Consider the following 14,785-nt stretch of genomic DNA (forward strand, 5'->3'; position numbering starts at 1 on the left):
TGCGTGGCGTGCTGCTTCTTTGGTGGTGGTGATGGTCGCGCCTGCGGTTCCTGGCCGGGCCATTTCGGGGCGGCTCACGCCAAGACCGGCTGCATACAGCAGCTACCTACACCTTGCAGCTCGCTCGCATCCCGGGGCCAAGCACCATGCGTCCCTCCACCGCCCTCACCCCACGACACCTCGCCCGATGAGCCGTTCCAGATGAGTTGGAACCTGTTGGAGCGCTTTATCGAGTCGGATCATTTCAACGAGGATCCCTCGCTCAGCGTCGCCTATCTGTCGTGTGTGATCCCGTCCCCGATTCCCCAGCACGCTGCGCCCTCTCGCCGCCGTCCCCCGCCTTAAGCTTTCTGTCCTTTCGCCGCTCGAGCCGCACCTGCTAATCCCACCCCGCCCTGCCAGTCGATATGCCGACCACGTCGGAATCCACTACGTGCTCTGCTCGAAGCTGCGCCAATTCTCCTACGACGAGATCGAGTTCTTCCTGCCGCAATTATGCCATCTGCTCATCTCCGTCGACAATGAGTCGATGGCCCTGGAGGAATTCATCATAGATCTGTGCGAGGAATCGGTCAATGCTGCCCTACTTGTGAGCCACACCCATCTTTGCCTCTCACTCAGCCCGCTGCTTACCGCGCGCCCCTTACAGACCTTCTGGCTGTTCCAGACCTACCTCCACGACCTCGCCGGCAATCCGCAATCGAACGCTTTCAAGACATGCCGCCGTCTGTACAACAAGGTCCAGCGCATCGTTTTCGGCGCCTCCGAGCCCGCCAACCGCGAGCGCATAAGGGGCAATGTGCTTCCCGTCACCGTTCTCTCGAGTCTCATCCTTGCCAGCTTCGCGACCCCATTCCTTCCCCGCCATGCTGGTCCATTGGCCGTCGCCCAGGCTCGGAAACCTCGAGTGTCGACCGAAACCATATCAGACGCTTCACAAACCCAGCCCCAGAAGATGGCGCGTAGCAACACCGTGGCAGGCGCTTCGCCCCGCCCACGGAAGCCAAGACCGCAGTCAGGCGCCCAGGACCCCAATGAGCCCGAGTCCCCTGTATCGCCAAAGCGGCATTCAATGCTGCCCTCGCTAGAGATCCAGACGGGTCCTTCCAAGCAAAGTCCGAAGACAACGAGGGCTGCATCAGCTGTTCAGCGTCCATCCCTTCTCACCGTCGCGTCGAAAGAAGCGCGGCTGAGTTCTTCGTCTCTGCCTGATTTTCGAAGTTCCAATGCCTCCCCGATCCCGACTCCTCCAGCAACGGCTGGGCTCACGCCGCGTTCGACTGAGCTTGCGCCGCGCCGCGAACCGCGTCCGCCTCGTCCGCTCAGTCCGAGCGCCCTTTCTCGATCGCAGAAGATCCGGATTCTACGCTCAAACTATTTCCGGAGTCAGACGCAGTTCTTGAGCGCACTGGAGGATATTTCGAACAGACTGGTCATTGTCCCCAAGCCTGCACGCCTCAGTGCGCTGCGCGCCGAGTTGGCGCTAATAGCTCAAGACCTTCCAGCCGAGGTTGATATCCCCGTGATTTGCCCACCGACTCTGAAAGATGGAGCTGCAGCCCACAGTCAGCACCATAGGATCGTCCGTCTCAACCCCGCTGAAGCCACCAGTCTGAATAGCGCAGAGCGTGTTCCATATCTCCTAATGGTCGAAGTGCTTCGGGAAGACTTCGACTTTGACCCCGACACGGAAACCAATCAAACATTGCTCACCCGGTTGCTTGCTGAGAAGGGAATTAACAAGCGCCGCTTGTTTGATCTATCGGATTCTTCACGACAGGCGATTATCCCCGACAAACCACCGGACCCCGGCGTTGACAGCGTGTTCGAACCTACTGATGGCGATCTTGGAAGCAAGGATCTCCTGATCAAGGACCCCGCCGAGGAGGAGCTCGCCAACGGGATGGCAAAGACGGCGCTGGCGGGCAACGGATACAGCAGTGTCAGAATTAACCCTGCGCGATCGTCAAGCGGTGCTCACACCATGTCCTCGGTTGGCACAGCGTCAACGCCCCGATCCTCCGACATGGAAACAAGCAGGACTAGCAGCCCCGTGCCGCGCAAAATGACCTTGCCAATGGCCAATCGGGCGCAGGGGCCGGACCAGCCAGATTTCTCTGCCCTAGCTACCCACATGCGCACTGCGGCGCAGATGCTTGCGCAGCTGGAGGCTAGTGGGTCGAAACGGCCGAAAACGGAAGTCGCCTCGATCAAGTCGAAAATCATTGCGAGCATGCAAAGCCTAGAGGAACAAAGCTTCTACGTGGATGAGACACCCACGTTTGACAGCATCATGGCTGAGCCCAAGCAGCAACCATTGACAGCCGAACCGGAGGACCTCGAGGACGCAGCTGTGGACCCGAATGCGAGCAACAGTGCTGGCGCGGCGCGGATGGAGAATGACTCCAAGACGGGAGGCATCCAGCGCAAGGGCGATCGCGACGACCCGAGTGCAGCTACGTTTGGCGAGGAATGGACGGCCAAGAAGGAGCGCATTAGGCGGTCTTCGCCCTACGGATGGATGAAGAACTGGGATCTCATCAGCGTGATCGTCAAAACCGGCGCTGACCTTCGCCAAGAAGCGTTTGCCTGCCAGCTTATTCAGGTGTGCAGCAAGATTTGGCAAGATGCTGAAGTGCCCGTGTGGGTGAAACGCATGCGCATCTTGGTGACGGGCGAGTCGTCTGGACTTATTGAGACAATTACCAATGGCGTCTCACTGCATTCTCTCAAACGCAGCCTGACCCTTGCTAGCATCGCTGCAGGCACCAACCCCCGCAAGCGCATTGCCACGCTACGGGACCATTTCTTACGGACTTTTGGCGAACCAGACAGCGAGACTCAGGTTGCAGCGGTTGATGCTTTTGCTCGCTCACTTGCAGCGTACAGCATCATATGCTATGTGCTGCAGCTCAAGGACAGGCATAATGGCAATCTGCTGATTGACAATCAAGGCCACATCATCCACATAGATTTCGGCTTTATGCTGTCGAACAGTCCCGGTAGCATGGGTTTTGAGGCTGCGCCGTTCAAGCTGACTCAGGAGTACGTGGACGTGCTTGGTGGCGTGGGAAGCCCCGGCTTTAACCTCTTCAAGAGCCTGTGCAAGCAAGCGTTCCAGGCGCTTCGGAAGGATGCCGAGAGGATTGTGATGCTGGTGGAGATGATGGGCAAGGCGAGCCAAATGCCCTGCTTTGCCGCCGGCGTGCAGCAAGCTGTTGCAGCCCTGCGGTCAAGGTTCATGCTACAGCTGAGCAAAGAGGAAGCGGAGTTGTTTGTGGATGATCTTATTGGGAAGAGCATTGGAAGCTACTACACGAGGCTGTGAGTACTCGAGGCTACGTCACATTGAGGCAAGCTAACCAGGCGCAGATATGACACTTTCCAGTACCGTACGCAAGGCATTTACTGATACGGAGAATACCCAATTGCCGAACCGGTTCGTTTCCGAGCATGTCGCACCTTGATTGCGGGCAGAAAGAGCATTGCGACGGCGTTCTGTGCTTGTATCACCACATTTTACGTGAAATTTAGGAATTAATTTCGTCTGATGTGCTACATTCTCCTTAAAGGCGCCTCGGTTCTAGTTTCAGTTGCTGTGGATATGCCGGTCTTACATTTTTGCTCCTGCTGCCAGATACATGGAAAATTGCCGACTGTAGGCTCAGCATCTCGCCGAGATGACACAACAGGATGTTATCCGTTGAAGAGAAGCAGATTGAATCTGTATGCTTAATCAAGCCGCACGATTGAAGCACTCGACCAGGATTCTCTCCATCATTCGCCCCTCACCAACAAAAGCAAGCTCATATTGCGTTGTTTCGAATCAATCGGGCCTAAATCTGTATCAGAAAAATGAGGTGCGCCGCATCCCGACTTAACGGCCCCCAGCATGCTTCTGATACCTGCATTCTATATGAGAAGCGCTGTCTCTTGAATGCTGGGAGCGAGCAATGAACTCATGTCACACCGATGCAGACCTGCTTCTATGTGGACCCCACTGGTTGTGACCATCGGCCCTTTACTCATGATTTGCATTCTGTGTCGTCGCTCAAGCGTATCCAACCCTCGCAGGATGCAAGCATGTACATGCCTTGCTTACATTGTTTTCCCAGGATAACACTCTGGCATGCTAATCACACCATGAGCACTGGCATTGTCTAATAATTAGAATGCCACTCAAGTCAGCATTTCGTTCTCAGGGAATCGGCACCAGGAGCTCAGTTCTCAGTTCAATAGTGGGATCGAAGGCCTTTTTCTTTTTTTGGGCTGACGTTCCGCATGAGGTTGCAAGCATAAAGACCGTTTGAGATCTGAGTATCATGATTGCACTCTGGAGACTGCTGGCGTTCCGCTACTCGGACCGCTTTTGCTGGAGAAAGTTTCCTAACGGTGATGCATGTCCTGCGGTGTAGATCTCCTCGGTGTGCTCTTCTTGGACCGTCAGTTCCAACATTTTTCAGGTTCCACGCGCGCAGACGCGCGGTTCTCCCACTATACTATCGGGGCTTGCAGGATACGCGCCAGGCATTCACGATCCATGTGTGCGGCCCTCCATAAAAGAAGACTTATCGATCGTGTCTCACAGCCGAAAGTGTCTGCGCCGTTTTTCATCTCGCATTCTGTCCTACACATCTCCCCTTGGTATCGCCAGATCGACAGCAGAATCATCTAGATCGTAACGGCACGCCTTACTATGTCAGATCAGGAAATCCGCCGAATGCGCAGGGGTCGGAACTTACCCCGCGGCTTGCGACAGGAAGGAGACACAAACACAAACTGCTGCAAACTGCACTCCCATATGCACATGCAATGCGCCATGTAAGGAAAAACAGAAAGAAAAAAAAAGAGTTGCAATGTACACAACACAACACGCGAACGCAGCCAGACTTTCGTCGATGCATGATGCCGTACGCCATCTATCCCTAAGTACTGCATTTAGTTCTCCAGTGATGCGAATGAGCGCATGTGTAGGGCTGATTTTTAACATTCCATCTCCGAAATGAGCATCGTATTATGGAGATATACTCTGTGCTCCTCCGGCGACGTGCATACAGCTGCGGACCTTGAGTAGTGGCAGTGTAGCTGTGCAACTAGAGCAAAAGACTTCGTAAAAGCCAGGTCCTTTCGGGCTAACGACAGAGCCGATGCGGTGGTACCCTCTGTATGTGTAGGTATCTGTGCGAGAAGGCCGGGCAGAAGGGCAGAGGTAGCAAAAGGGCCTTATCTTTCTTTTTTGTTGCCCCGTCCTCAACGGGATTCCTTTACGCTTCTTTGTTACTACTGTTGCACTGCGGACCTTGCTATTCTCTTTTTGTACATGTGCATGTGTATTTGTGTGGACGCACACAACGGGTTCAGCTGACAAGTCCACAAGCGTCTGCATCATACGAACAGCAGAGAATTTTCTATCTTCTGTACTATACCCACTGGGTATTCGTGGAGCTATACGATCATCGATCGGCTGCCGAATACGTTTTTCTATGCGTGATTCTTTGTCTCACGGTTTCTCCTTGTTTTCTTTTTTCCCTCTCTTTAGCATCATTTGATTCATTTTGCTACCCGCGTAAACCAAGAAACACCTTATCCTGCAACCTCACTTTCTCTTCCTCGCTTTATTTATTTCATTCACAGCAGATATGCGTGCACTTGTAAATGCCAAGTCTTGTGTAAGCTTGTGCCCGGCTCGTGCTCTGTTATGCTTTGCTCTTCTTTCAAGTTAATTCGGTCATTTCTTGGACTTTTCGACCTTGGCATTCGAATGTTTTGTTTGTAGCTTCTGATATAACTTTTAAGGGAGTACAATGGAAAACTTGCTCTGTAGTACTGTCAAGCTAGCACTAGGGCGGTGACATGGATGAGCCGTCGACCTGGAAATTTGTTCATCGTGTTGTCAGCGGCGTAGGACTATCAGAGCACATGGAGAGAGAAACGTGACCCATTAAGCCTCGCCTATTTCTCGGCAAGCAGGCTTCATTTGCTTCTGATTACCGGATTTGTCTTAGAAAGGCGAAGGTCGCCCTTAAATAATCTGAGAATAGAGGCCGTCCAGGCTACAGACCATTGCTAACTGTTGGCTTCATGCTGAATAACCACCTTGCCTTCACTTTGAATTCATTCATTTGCTGAAAAGCCATCCGAATTTTATTCAAGATCATTCATTTGTGCGTCAGTCATTCAACCTGAAGTCTGACAACGTCAACGATTTGTGTCGCCAACCTCCCATGCATGGAAACGTTTGCCGTCGAAGAACACACGCTTGACGATCTTCAAGCAAAGGAACTGGTACCTTTCTTTCTTTTTTCTTCTTCCATCATGCATCCTGCAGGGCGTGCTTGGTAGCGCCGGCATACACGACGACAACCGCATGGCTTTCACATGTTCACGAAAGTGGCTGGCTGTATGCCTGACGCCCACGCGAGAAGCAGCAGCCACGAAGATGTCTCCCGAAAGCTCCGATGTATGTTCATATCAAGGTGCAGCGGGGAAGAAAACCAGACAGCCGCGACAGTTTTCTTCGCGCATGCGTCCTGCGGCTGGCATACATGTAGAACGCGGCCTCACGTTACTGCTGTCTTACTGAGAAGATAGCCCCCATCTTTATTAATCAAGATCCCTCACACGCTTTCCAACGGTCAATCTATGCTCGGGGAAGCTTGCCGTTTAATTTCTTTCATTTGTGTTGTATACAAAACCCAGCTGTTAATGCTTCAGGATGTCGTTTACTCTCCAATAGGAGCCATGCTCGGCAACACTGTCCTGGTAGCTCGAGAGGAAAAAGCAAAGATGATCCCCACTATTCCTTCTCCACAACTCGGTAACCGGTTACCGGAAGGATGCAAACCCCGTCCTGCCAACAAGCACCGTTGTGTTAGGCTAACGAGGGTGCGGAACTTGTCACCACGTCACGTCCGGCACCAAGTGGGGGGGACAAGTGTGATGATGTCCTTTTCTTTTTCCTTGGTTTATTGTCCCGTAAAATTCAGGACTGGGCTAACGCAGCTTTGACGTGCATACACGAAGAGGCAAACCAACATAAGACAAGCTGCGGGTCGGGACGTTGTTGGCGGGCGTTCATCTTGTTTTGTTCATGCAGCCAAACCGTGCAAGGGTCTGTTGCTGTAGTTCTTCGCAGGAAGAGAGACTAAACATAGGCACATGTTCCAGCGAGGAGGGTGATGTGTACACATACTCAACGTGCATGCGGTAATTGTACACGTCAACGCCCCTGCATGTCTTGGGCGTGAGCGAGGATGGCGGAGTTGTTAGCGTTATTGGGAAGGCAAGGGCCAATAGACAATAGCATCGACCGGAGGCCGTTCCGGGGAAGAAACTAGATTCAGATTGAACTCTATGCCGCTGCGAGGGGGGAAGGTGATGAGTTGGTGATTGTGGTTGTTCTTCGTGTACGCATGTAGGTATGATCTGACGGGCGGCTTCTGCCGGCCGACTTCTTCTCAACCTGCTGTGCTTTCAATATCGTGATGACTATCCTCTGCTTCTATCGCTGCTGCCTTGTTTTAGCCCGGCATTAGCCTATGCAAGTTGCAGGGAGGGCGCAAAAAGTCAGTGCCCGCATATCGACTGCAGTGTTCTAGAACTTGAGAGGAGGATGCGTCGGTGGTAGCACTCGCTTGCGGAAACGCCGGACGGCGGACTTCTTGGTCTGGTGGGTCTGTGTGAGAGGTGGTGTGGCTGAGATCAGATCCGTATCGAGTGTGGTTGGCTGACAAGAGGCGGGGCAGCACGGCATCGGCATCGGCTGGGCGATTCCCTTTTCTTCAGGTCTCGGTAGACAAAGGATATGAGGACGGAGGAAAGAAAAAGAAAAGAAGAGACGGCACATGGACTTCAAGCAAAAGAAATCAAAGCGAACTTTTTCAATTCCAGACCGCGGAAAGACGGGAACACTGCAATGCAAGAGCTAGACTCTGGCCTTGGAGGCCAGACAACCGCAAGGCGACCTCTCAAATTCTTTTTTTCGTTAATACGACTGAAACGCAATTGCTCCGCCCAAAACGCCGCCAAATGCTTTTGTCCCTCTTCAGAACTCCAATGCTTTGAGCCAGGGTTGGAGATAAGTCTCCAATTGTCCTTCTTGTCCGGTGTGAGGTACCATGTAATGTGACGCATCTCTTCCCTCCAAGTATTGTGCCAAAGCTCGGGTATCATAGATGTATGGTCGAACATTAGACGGACGCACAAGCTCAGGTGGTGGTGAAGAGAGTGTCTTCCTCTCTCAGGTACTCTCCAATATCGGCCTGCCTGAAGGTGGCAATTCCGGTAGGATCGAGACGCCGGGCCTCAGCAGTGGACCGAGCAGTGACACCGAAACCCTGAATCATCAATCAGCGCTGCGCCGTCTCTCTCATCCAGGAAGCACTTACCAGAGGGGTATCGTCCATGGAGTAGACGACGACACCTTGGTGCTCGGGGCAGTCCTCACTCCAGCGGCCGACATGAGCCTTCAGGACATTGCCGCCGTACAGGAAGGGCATTTCGCCGTTGGGCTTGATCCAGACCTTGTAGCGGGCGTGCGGCGCGATGGCATCGAGGGCGGTAATGTGCAGGCGGAACTTGCCGGTCTTGGTGAACTTGCCAATGCAGGTACCGAGCGAGAGCAGATTGGGGCGGGCGACGCTGGTGGCGAGGTTTGCGATGCTCTCGCGCACATAGTAGACGCGGCTGTGTTGGATGCGGAAGACATGGCGGTCGTTTTCCGGGCCGGTGGGCGGGGCGATCAGGTGGTTCAACGAGCGGCCGGTGTAGTTGGCCAGCTTCGTGAAGAGCGTCTGAGTCTCGGTGTCGGTGAGCGGCCGCATGATGGGCGAGTAACAGGCAGTGGTGTGGTGTTGACTGCGGGTTTGATGCGGAGGAGAGCGTCCATGAACTTTTTGTCGGGGCTTGGCGCCAGCAATTCGCCGACCCGCGTCCAAAAAATTCCTGGGCCCGCGCTCCAAGCATCCCGCAGCACCGCGAACATCTTTTCTCCCCGCTCCCCCGTCCGCAATGGCCCGCCTGCCTGCTGCTAAGAGACGGCGCTTGTCGCCTCCCGACGATGACGACTCCGCCAGCGACTCGCCCAACCGCTCTCTCGCCAAATCCAGCTTTGCCAACTCGAAGTGGGACCTCGAGCAGGATTACGAAAACCGCCCGCGCTCGTTGAACAAGAAGAAGGAGGCCAATCGCCTGCCTATAAAGACTCAGGATGGTCGCATAGAGCAGGTCCACGTCGCAGAGCCTGAGAAAGTCGAGGGAGACGACGACGACAGCTTTCTCGGAACCAGCAGCGACGAGGACAGCGAGGAAGATGAGGGCGAAGAGGACGAGGTTGTCGTTGAGGCTCCAAAGAAATCAGCTCGTCAGCAGATTATGGAAGCTAAAGAGGAGCTTGCGCGACTGGCCGAGCTGATCAACGAGGACCCTGAGGAGCATGTTGGCGTGCTGAAGCAGCTGGCCGAGCTCGCCAGCTCCGACAATGTCACCGTCAAGAAGCTAGCCCTCGCCACCCAGGCTGCCGTCTACAAGGATATCATCCCCGGATACAGGATACGCCCTCTGACTGATGATGCGCTGAAGGAGAAGCTCTCCAAAGAAGTCCGCCGTCTGCGCAACTTCGAGCAGGCTATCGTCCATGGATACCAGGACTACGTCCGTGATCTGGCTCAATGCGCCAAAGGCAGCAAGCCCGGTTCCTCGGACAGTATCGCCGGCCTGGCGACTGTTGCCATCAGCTGTGCTTGCAACCTTTTGACCTCTGTGCCTCATTTCAACTTCCGCGGAGACATCATAAAGATCCTCGTCGACAAGCTGAGCACCAGGTCCATCGACGGCGACTTCGTTAGGTGTAGGGAAACATTGGAGAAGGTCTTCGAGGATGATGAAGATGGCAATGTCTCCCTGGATGCCGTCACCATGATCACGAAAATGCTCAAGGGCCGCAACTACAACGTTCACGAGAGTGTTCTTAACACCTTCTTGCATCTGCGTCTCCTTTCCGAGTTCTCCTCCAAGGGTTCGTATGATAGGATTGACAAGCCGGAAGAAGACCAGCCAAAGGGCAAGAAACCCAAGGAGAAGCGCGAGTTCCGCACCAAGAAGCAACGCAAGATCATGAAGGAGCAAAAGGCCATCGAGAAGGAGATGAAGGAGGCCGATGCTGCAGTAAGCCACGAGGAGCGCGACAGAATGCAGGCCGAGACGCTCAAACTCGTCTTTGTCGCCTACTTCCGCATCCTCAAATCCCGGAGTCCGTCTCTGATGGGTGCCGTGCTTGAGGGTCTCGCCCGCTACGCACACCTCATTAACCAAGACTTCTTCGGCGACATCCTTGAAGCACTGAAGGACCTGATCAATGATGCTGAGAGCCTTCAAGATCAAGATGAGGAGGATGATGAGGATGATGAAAACTCCATCGGCGCCCGCAACGCCACGCGCGAATCGCTTCTCTGCGTCATAACAGCCTTCGCCCTCCTACAGGGCCAGGATGCCAGCAAAGCAGCCTCCACCCTACACCTGGACCTCAACTTCTTCATCACCCACCTTTACCGTACCTTGTACCCCGTCAGCCTCAACCCGGACATCGAGCTCGGCGCAAACTCACTCCACCTTCCCGACCCGAACAACCCACACGCCCATCAATCCGCCTCTTCTTCCGCTCCCACCAACAAAGTCAATGTCCAGACCACCACCGTCCTCCTCCTCCGCTCCCTCTCCTCCGTCCTCCTCCCAGCCACCGCCATCCGCGCCGTCCCGCCCATGCGCGTCGCCGCCTTCTCCAAGCAGCTCATGACCGCGTCTCTCCACCTCCCCGAGAAGTCCTGCCTCGCCATGGTGTCTCTGTTGTCCAAGGTCGCCAAGGTGCACGGCAGGAAGATCGCCCCGCTGTGGCACACGGAAGAGCGCAAGGGCGACGGCGTCTTCAACCCACTGGGCATGGAGATCGAGAGTAGTAACCCCTTCGCGACGACGGTGTGGGAGGGCGAGATTCTGAGGTGGCATTTCTGCCCGGATGTGAGAGAGGGGCTGGCGGCGATTGAGAAGGGGGTTGTGGAGGGGACGAAGTAGACGGAAGTTTGGAGTTTGGGTTCGGTGTGGATATGTGTGGATGTTGTGTATGCTAGATACCAAGAATTATTTTCTCGCCTGACATATATATATATGTGGCGTCTAAAAAAATCGATGCTACGTTTTGCGACGTTCTACTGGTTCTCGTGCTGGCGCTCTACAGTGACGATTAAATCTTGTTTGTCTGTTTACATACTCGTTTGGTTTAATGGGTTGCGTGGACGATCCGGGGGTATTGATGAAAGTTCATAGCAAATCAGCCTTTGTTCCTTAATCTAATACTGAAGACTTGAGGCTATTTTACCAAAGACAATCCCAACTACGCTGGCATGGTTCGTGTCGTCTACTTTTTTCATTTCGGTTTTATTTTAATGCTTTTGAAGGAAACCCGGATTTTTGTTTTCTCATCACGAGTTTCTATCTTTCGAATATGCATCGACATCAAAAATTCACGAGTCAAAATTCTTCCGATTCCAGTCTACTTCTTTCCCCATAGAATTCTGGGGCACATTTTGCTCAGTTGCTCTCTAATCTTTCGGGGAGTATACACTACAATAGGTAGTTAAGAAGGTAATTTTTTTTTTTTTAAAAAAAAGGCAACACGTCAGAGGAAGAGAACTTTACTTTGGTGATTTGAAGAACTATAAGATCTTTCCACACTATTTTTTCTATTCATCTATCTTTCATATCAATGCTACGTTGCAATTGACGTAAAGCGAGAAAAGGATTACATGGGCAAAGAGACATCCCACTTCGTTCGGACCAGCATGAAGTAGATCGAACAGTAGTTAAGCTTGCGACTTAACAGCGCCTTCACAATGCCTTCTAGCCTAGTCTTCCCCTTTGCACTCAGCCCTAACGACAAATCATGTAGTACCAACCTCGAGGCCCTGCACGCTCCCAAACGTCCCGCAGGTATGCTTTCTGCCTGAACCCACATCAATGGACGACTGAAAATGAAACAGGACTCGGAGTGCAAATTGCTTATCATCAATATCTCTATAAAGAACGTTAGAGGGTAAAAAAGAAGCAAAAATCAAGCGAAAATGCCAAATGGTGTGCAAAACAAGCGTTGCACCGACTAGGGGTCTCGGTTGTATCTGACGCTGTCGTAGCAAGTCTTCACGCAGCGCGCCCAAACCCGATCGGTCGCGAACCGCAGCAAGGCGACCAAAAAGCAGACAAATACTTGAATCAAAACTGCCGAATCCAGCAACCAGCAGCACCAATTCAGCATGGCGCCATCGGCCTTGCATACTACGTACCATGTACATCATTCACCTCGTCCGGGAGACTACAGAGAGGATAAAAAGAAGAAAAAGAAGTGATCCCTCTGCGCTTTCTCGCGAGTGTATTACCCTCACATGTCGTGCTGCTTGTTGCTTTCGCAAAAAAAGTGAGGCTGACGAGGCCGGGTCCCGGCGGACGCGTTTTCGATTCCCCCCCACCCTCTTCCAGCCAGTCTTCTGCTTCGCCCCCAAATCCCCCAATCTATTCTTTCCCTTCCTCTCTGCCTTGCGGCAGGGAGGCCCCCCCGGGCCGCGCTAGAGAATAACGGCCACGGAAACGAAGCCCCCGCGTAGCTGCAGAAATGGAAATAAGCTACATACGCCTCATCGTTCCTGCAGACCGAAAATAAAAATCCAAATATTCGAAAAGAGACTCGGGATCACACGGACTGTTGCGCTCGGGGAAGCGGGTGCCAAAAAAGCAGGACGAAAAAGACAAAGCAGGGTTTGAAGAGGCAGCAGCAGCAGGCACGGCCGTGCTCTGCTTTGCACTCTCGTCGAGGTGACACGCCAGCAGTGCTTCTCACACAGCCCCAAGCAGGCATCAGATCCGATCGCTGCAGGAATCTACTACGATACCGGGGGGACGATCGAACTTGTCAGTCTCTGATTGATTAATAGGGATCGGCTTCGGTCGATGTGTTGCCATTGATGAGAGTAGGGGTCAGATATTGACCTCAAGGGTGATTAAACACCAATGCCCCTCAAGGGCAAAACACTTCGCTGACTAGATAGATTCCCCTGCCCTAGACGCAAGTCGCAATCACACACGACGCTGTGTTCACTTTTGAAAACGGGCCTGCCCTCGATCGCCCCTTTGACGCCCCTCGAAGAAGTCAAGATGCCCGTAAGCCAAACCACCCCCAGCGGTGCCCATCTGGAAAGGCTGACCTGCAGGAGTTACGAACCAATTCTGCACGCTTCAACGCGCTGCATGCCCACCGTTTCGAGCACGGAGGAATCAAAAAAAGAAAATTCATAGGGCCAACCACACCGCTGTTGGCGCCCGCGGGAGGCGTCCACAACGGTCTCGGGGAGATCGGCTTCCTTCCGCCTCCTTCCGTGTCAATTCAAGCCTCAGGATGTGTGGCACGACAGTAGTATGCGGATCTCACAGTCATCGTGCCAGAAGGGAGGCGGGGGGCGGGATGCGGGAAGGAAGAAACATCTCGTTTCGAAGATGCTTGTCGAAGAAAAAGCAAAGAAAAGCTCGGGGCGCCTGAAGGAATGGATGGGGCTGCCTATCCGCGGTGAGCCCCTACAACTGTTGTACTGCTGCGCGCAACACACGCTGCTCTATTGTGAAACATGCAGTTACATGGTAGAGGTCGTCATGTGTTATGTAGCTGAGCCGTTGAGGCGAGGCGGTGATCTAATTGTCGTTGCTTTTTAATTTCTCCGAGACGAGGTAGCTGAACGTTGAGGTTTCCGCCCCCGCCGCGGTTCGCATGTGGTTGGCCGCAGCAAGGAGTTTAGGCGGCAACCCGTCATGAGCCACCCACGACCGTTGGCAGCAGCAACGCCATCACTCGCGAAAGAGGCTGGCAGACGGACGTCTCCTCATTCGACGCGAGATTGTGACGATAATGGGTCGGCTTGCTGCATCTGTGCGGACGAGAAGAAATGCTGAGCCCAGAACGCGCGGCACGGCTTCCCGCAGTGCTGACGTCGCTCTGAGCTGATCTCGTGACGCGACCAAGCAGCCTCTGTGAGACGGATGGTTGGAAGCGCCACCCCTTTGAAGGCTGATGCACCTGTGAGTCATTTCTTATCTCAGGCATTCTGAACCATGGTCGAGGATGAAAGAGAAGCTGCAGGAATCGCATTCTGTAGCAATGATGCTCATGTCTTGGGATGGCACAGACCTAATGCGAGCATCAGCTGAGGGCTGGCGGTTGCCATGCAGATCTGACGGTATTTATTTTCGTGCAGGCACGGGTAGATGCTTTTTTATTGGAATCCAGATGGGTCTGTCCGCTTCGCTGTCAAGGAAAACGCCACGATAATGGCCATCCACGGTTCAACCTTGCCGAGTCCATGTGCGGTGGCTTGCGGATCTGCCCTGCATTTGTTCCGACTGGTTGGCCTGCCAAAGAAGGTAATTTTGTCACACGCCGCCCTGACAGGAGAATCCACATGACGTCGTGGCACTGCCAAGCGGCCACAATATTCACAATGCGGGTACCCGTGTGAAGCATTGATCAGGGCACACCCTGAACCAGCATGCTGTACTCTAGCTTGCGTGTGAGCTTAGCGAAGAACTGCATGACGCATCTTCGAAGGGGCATTCTAGGTTTTCCGGATCCCGGGGTAGGACAGCTGGCTGTGAAATGTGCTACCCTCCAAATGCGTGCAGTATTCGTACAGTGTCGCGTGGCCGGACTGTTGTGCATGACGATTGATCGGCTTCGGGACTCTTGTCAATGCCG

At 53.5% G+C, this 14,785-nt stretch overlaps 3 protein-coding genes across 3 annotated transcripts; 2 read left to right on the plus strand and 1 right to left on the minus strand.

Annotated features, from left to right (window-relative positions):
- Positions 1-201: 201 nt before the first annotated feature.
- Positions 202-3,412, plus strand: LTHEOB_1176 (Phosphatidylinositol 3-/4-kinase catalytic; the record flags this gene model as incomplete). The annotated part of the gene is made up of 4 exons (XM_035508551.1): positions 202-281; positions 403-589; positions 650-3,324; positions 3,373-3,412. 4 exons carry the CDS (start codon positions 202-204, stop codon positions 3,410-3,412), a joined length of 2,982 nt encoding a protein of 993 aa, XP_035367523.1.
- Positions 3,413-8,207: 4,795 nt separating this feature from the next.
- On the minus strand, positions 8,208-8,822 carry LTHEOB_1177 (60s ribosome subunit biogenesis protein nip7; the record flags this gene model as incomplete). The annotated part of the gene is made up of 2 exons (XM_035508562.1): positions 8,208-8,336; positions 8,388-8,822. 2 exons carry the CDS (start codon positions 8,820-8,822, stop codon positions 8,208-8,210), a joined length of 564 nt encoding a protein of 187 aa, XP_035367524.1.
- A 187-nt stretch (positions 8,823-9,009) lies between these two features.
- Positions 9,010-11,067, plus strand: LTHEOB_1178 (Nuclear export protein noc3; the record flags this gene model as incomplete). Its single annotated transcript, XM_035508573.1, has 1 exon — positions 9,010-11,067. One exon carries the CDS (start codon positions 9,010-9,012, stop codon positions 11,065-11,067), a length of 2,058 nt encoding a protein of 685 aa, XP_035367525.1.
- Between the last annotated feature and the right edge of the window lie 3,718 nt (positions 11,068-14,785).

The sequence above is a fragment of the Lasiodiplodia theobromae genome (assembly GCF_012971845.1).
Source record: "Lasiodiplodia theobromae strain AM2As chromosome Unknown scaffold_3, whole genome shotgun sequence".
Classification (NCBI taxonomy): Eukaryota; Fungi; Ascomycota; class Dothideomycetes; order Botryosphaeriales; family Botryosphaeriaceae; genus Lasiodiplodia; species Lasiodiplodia theobromae.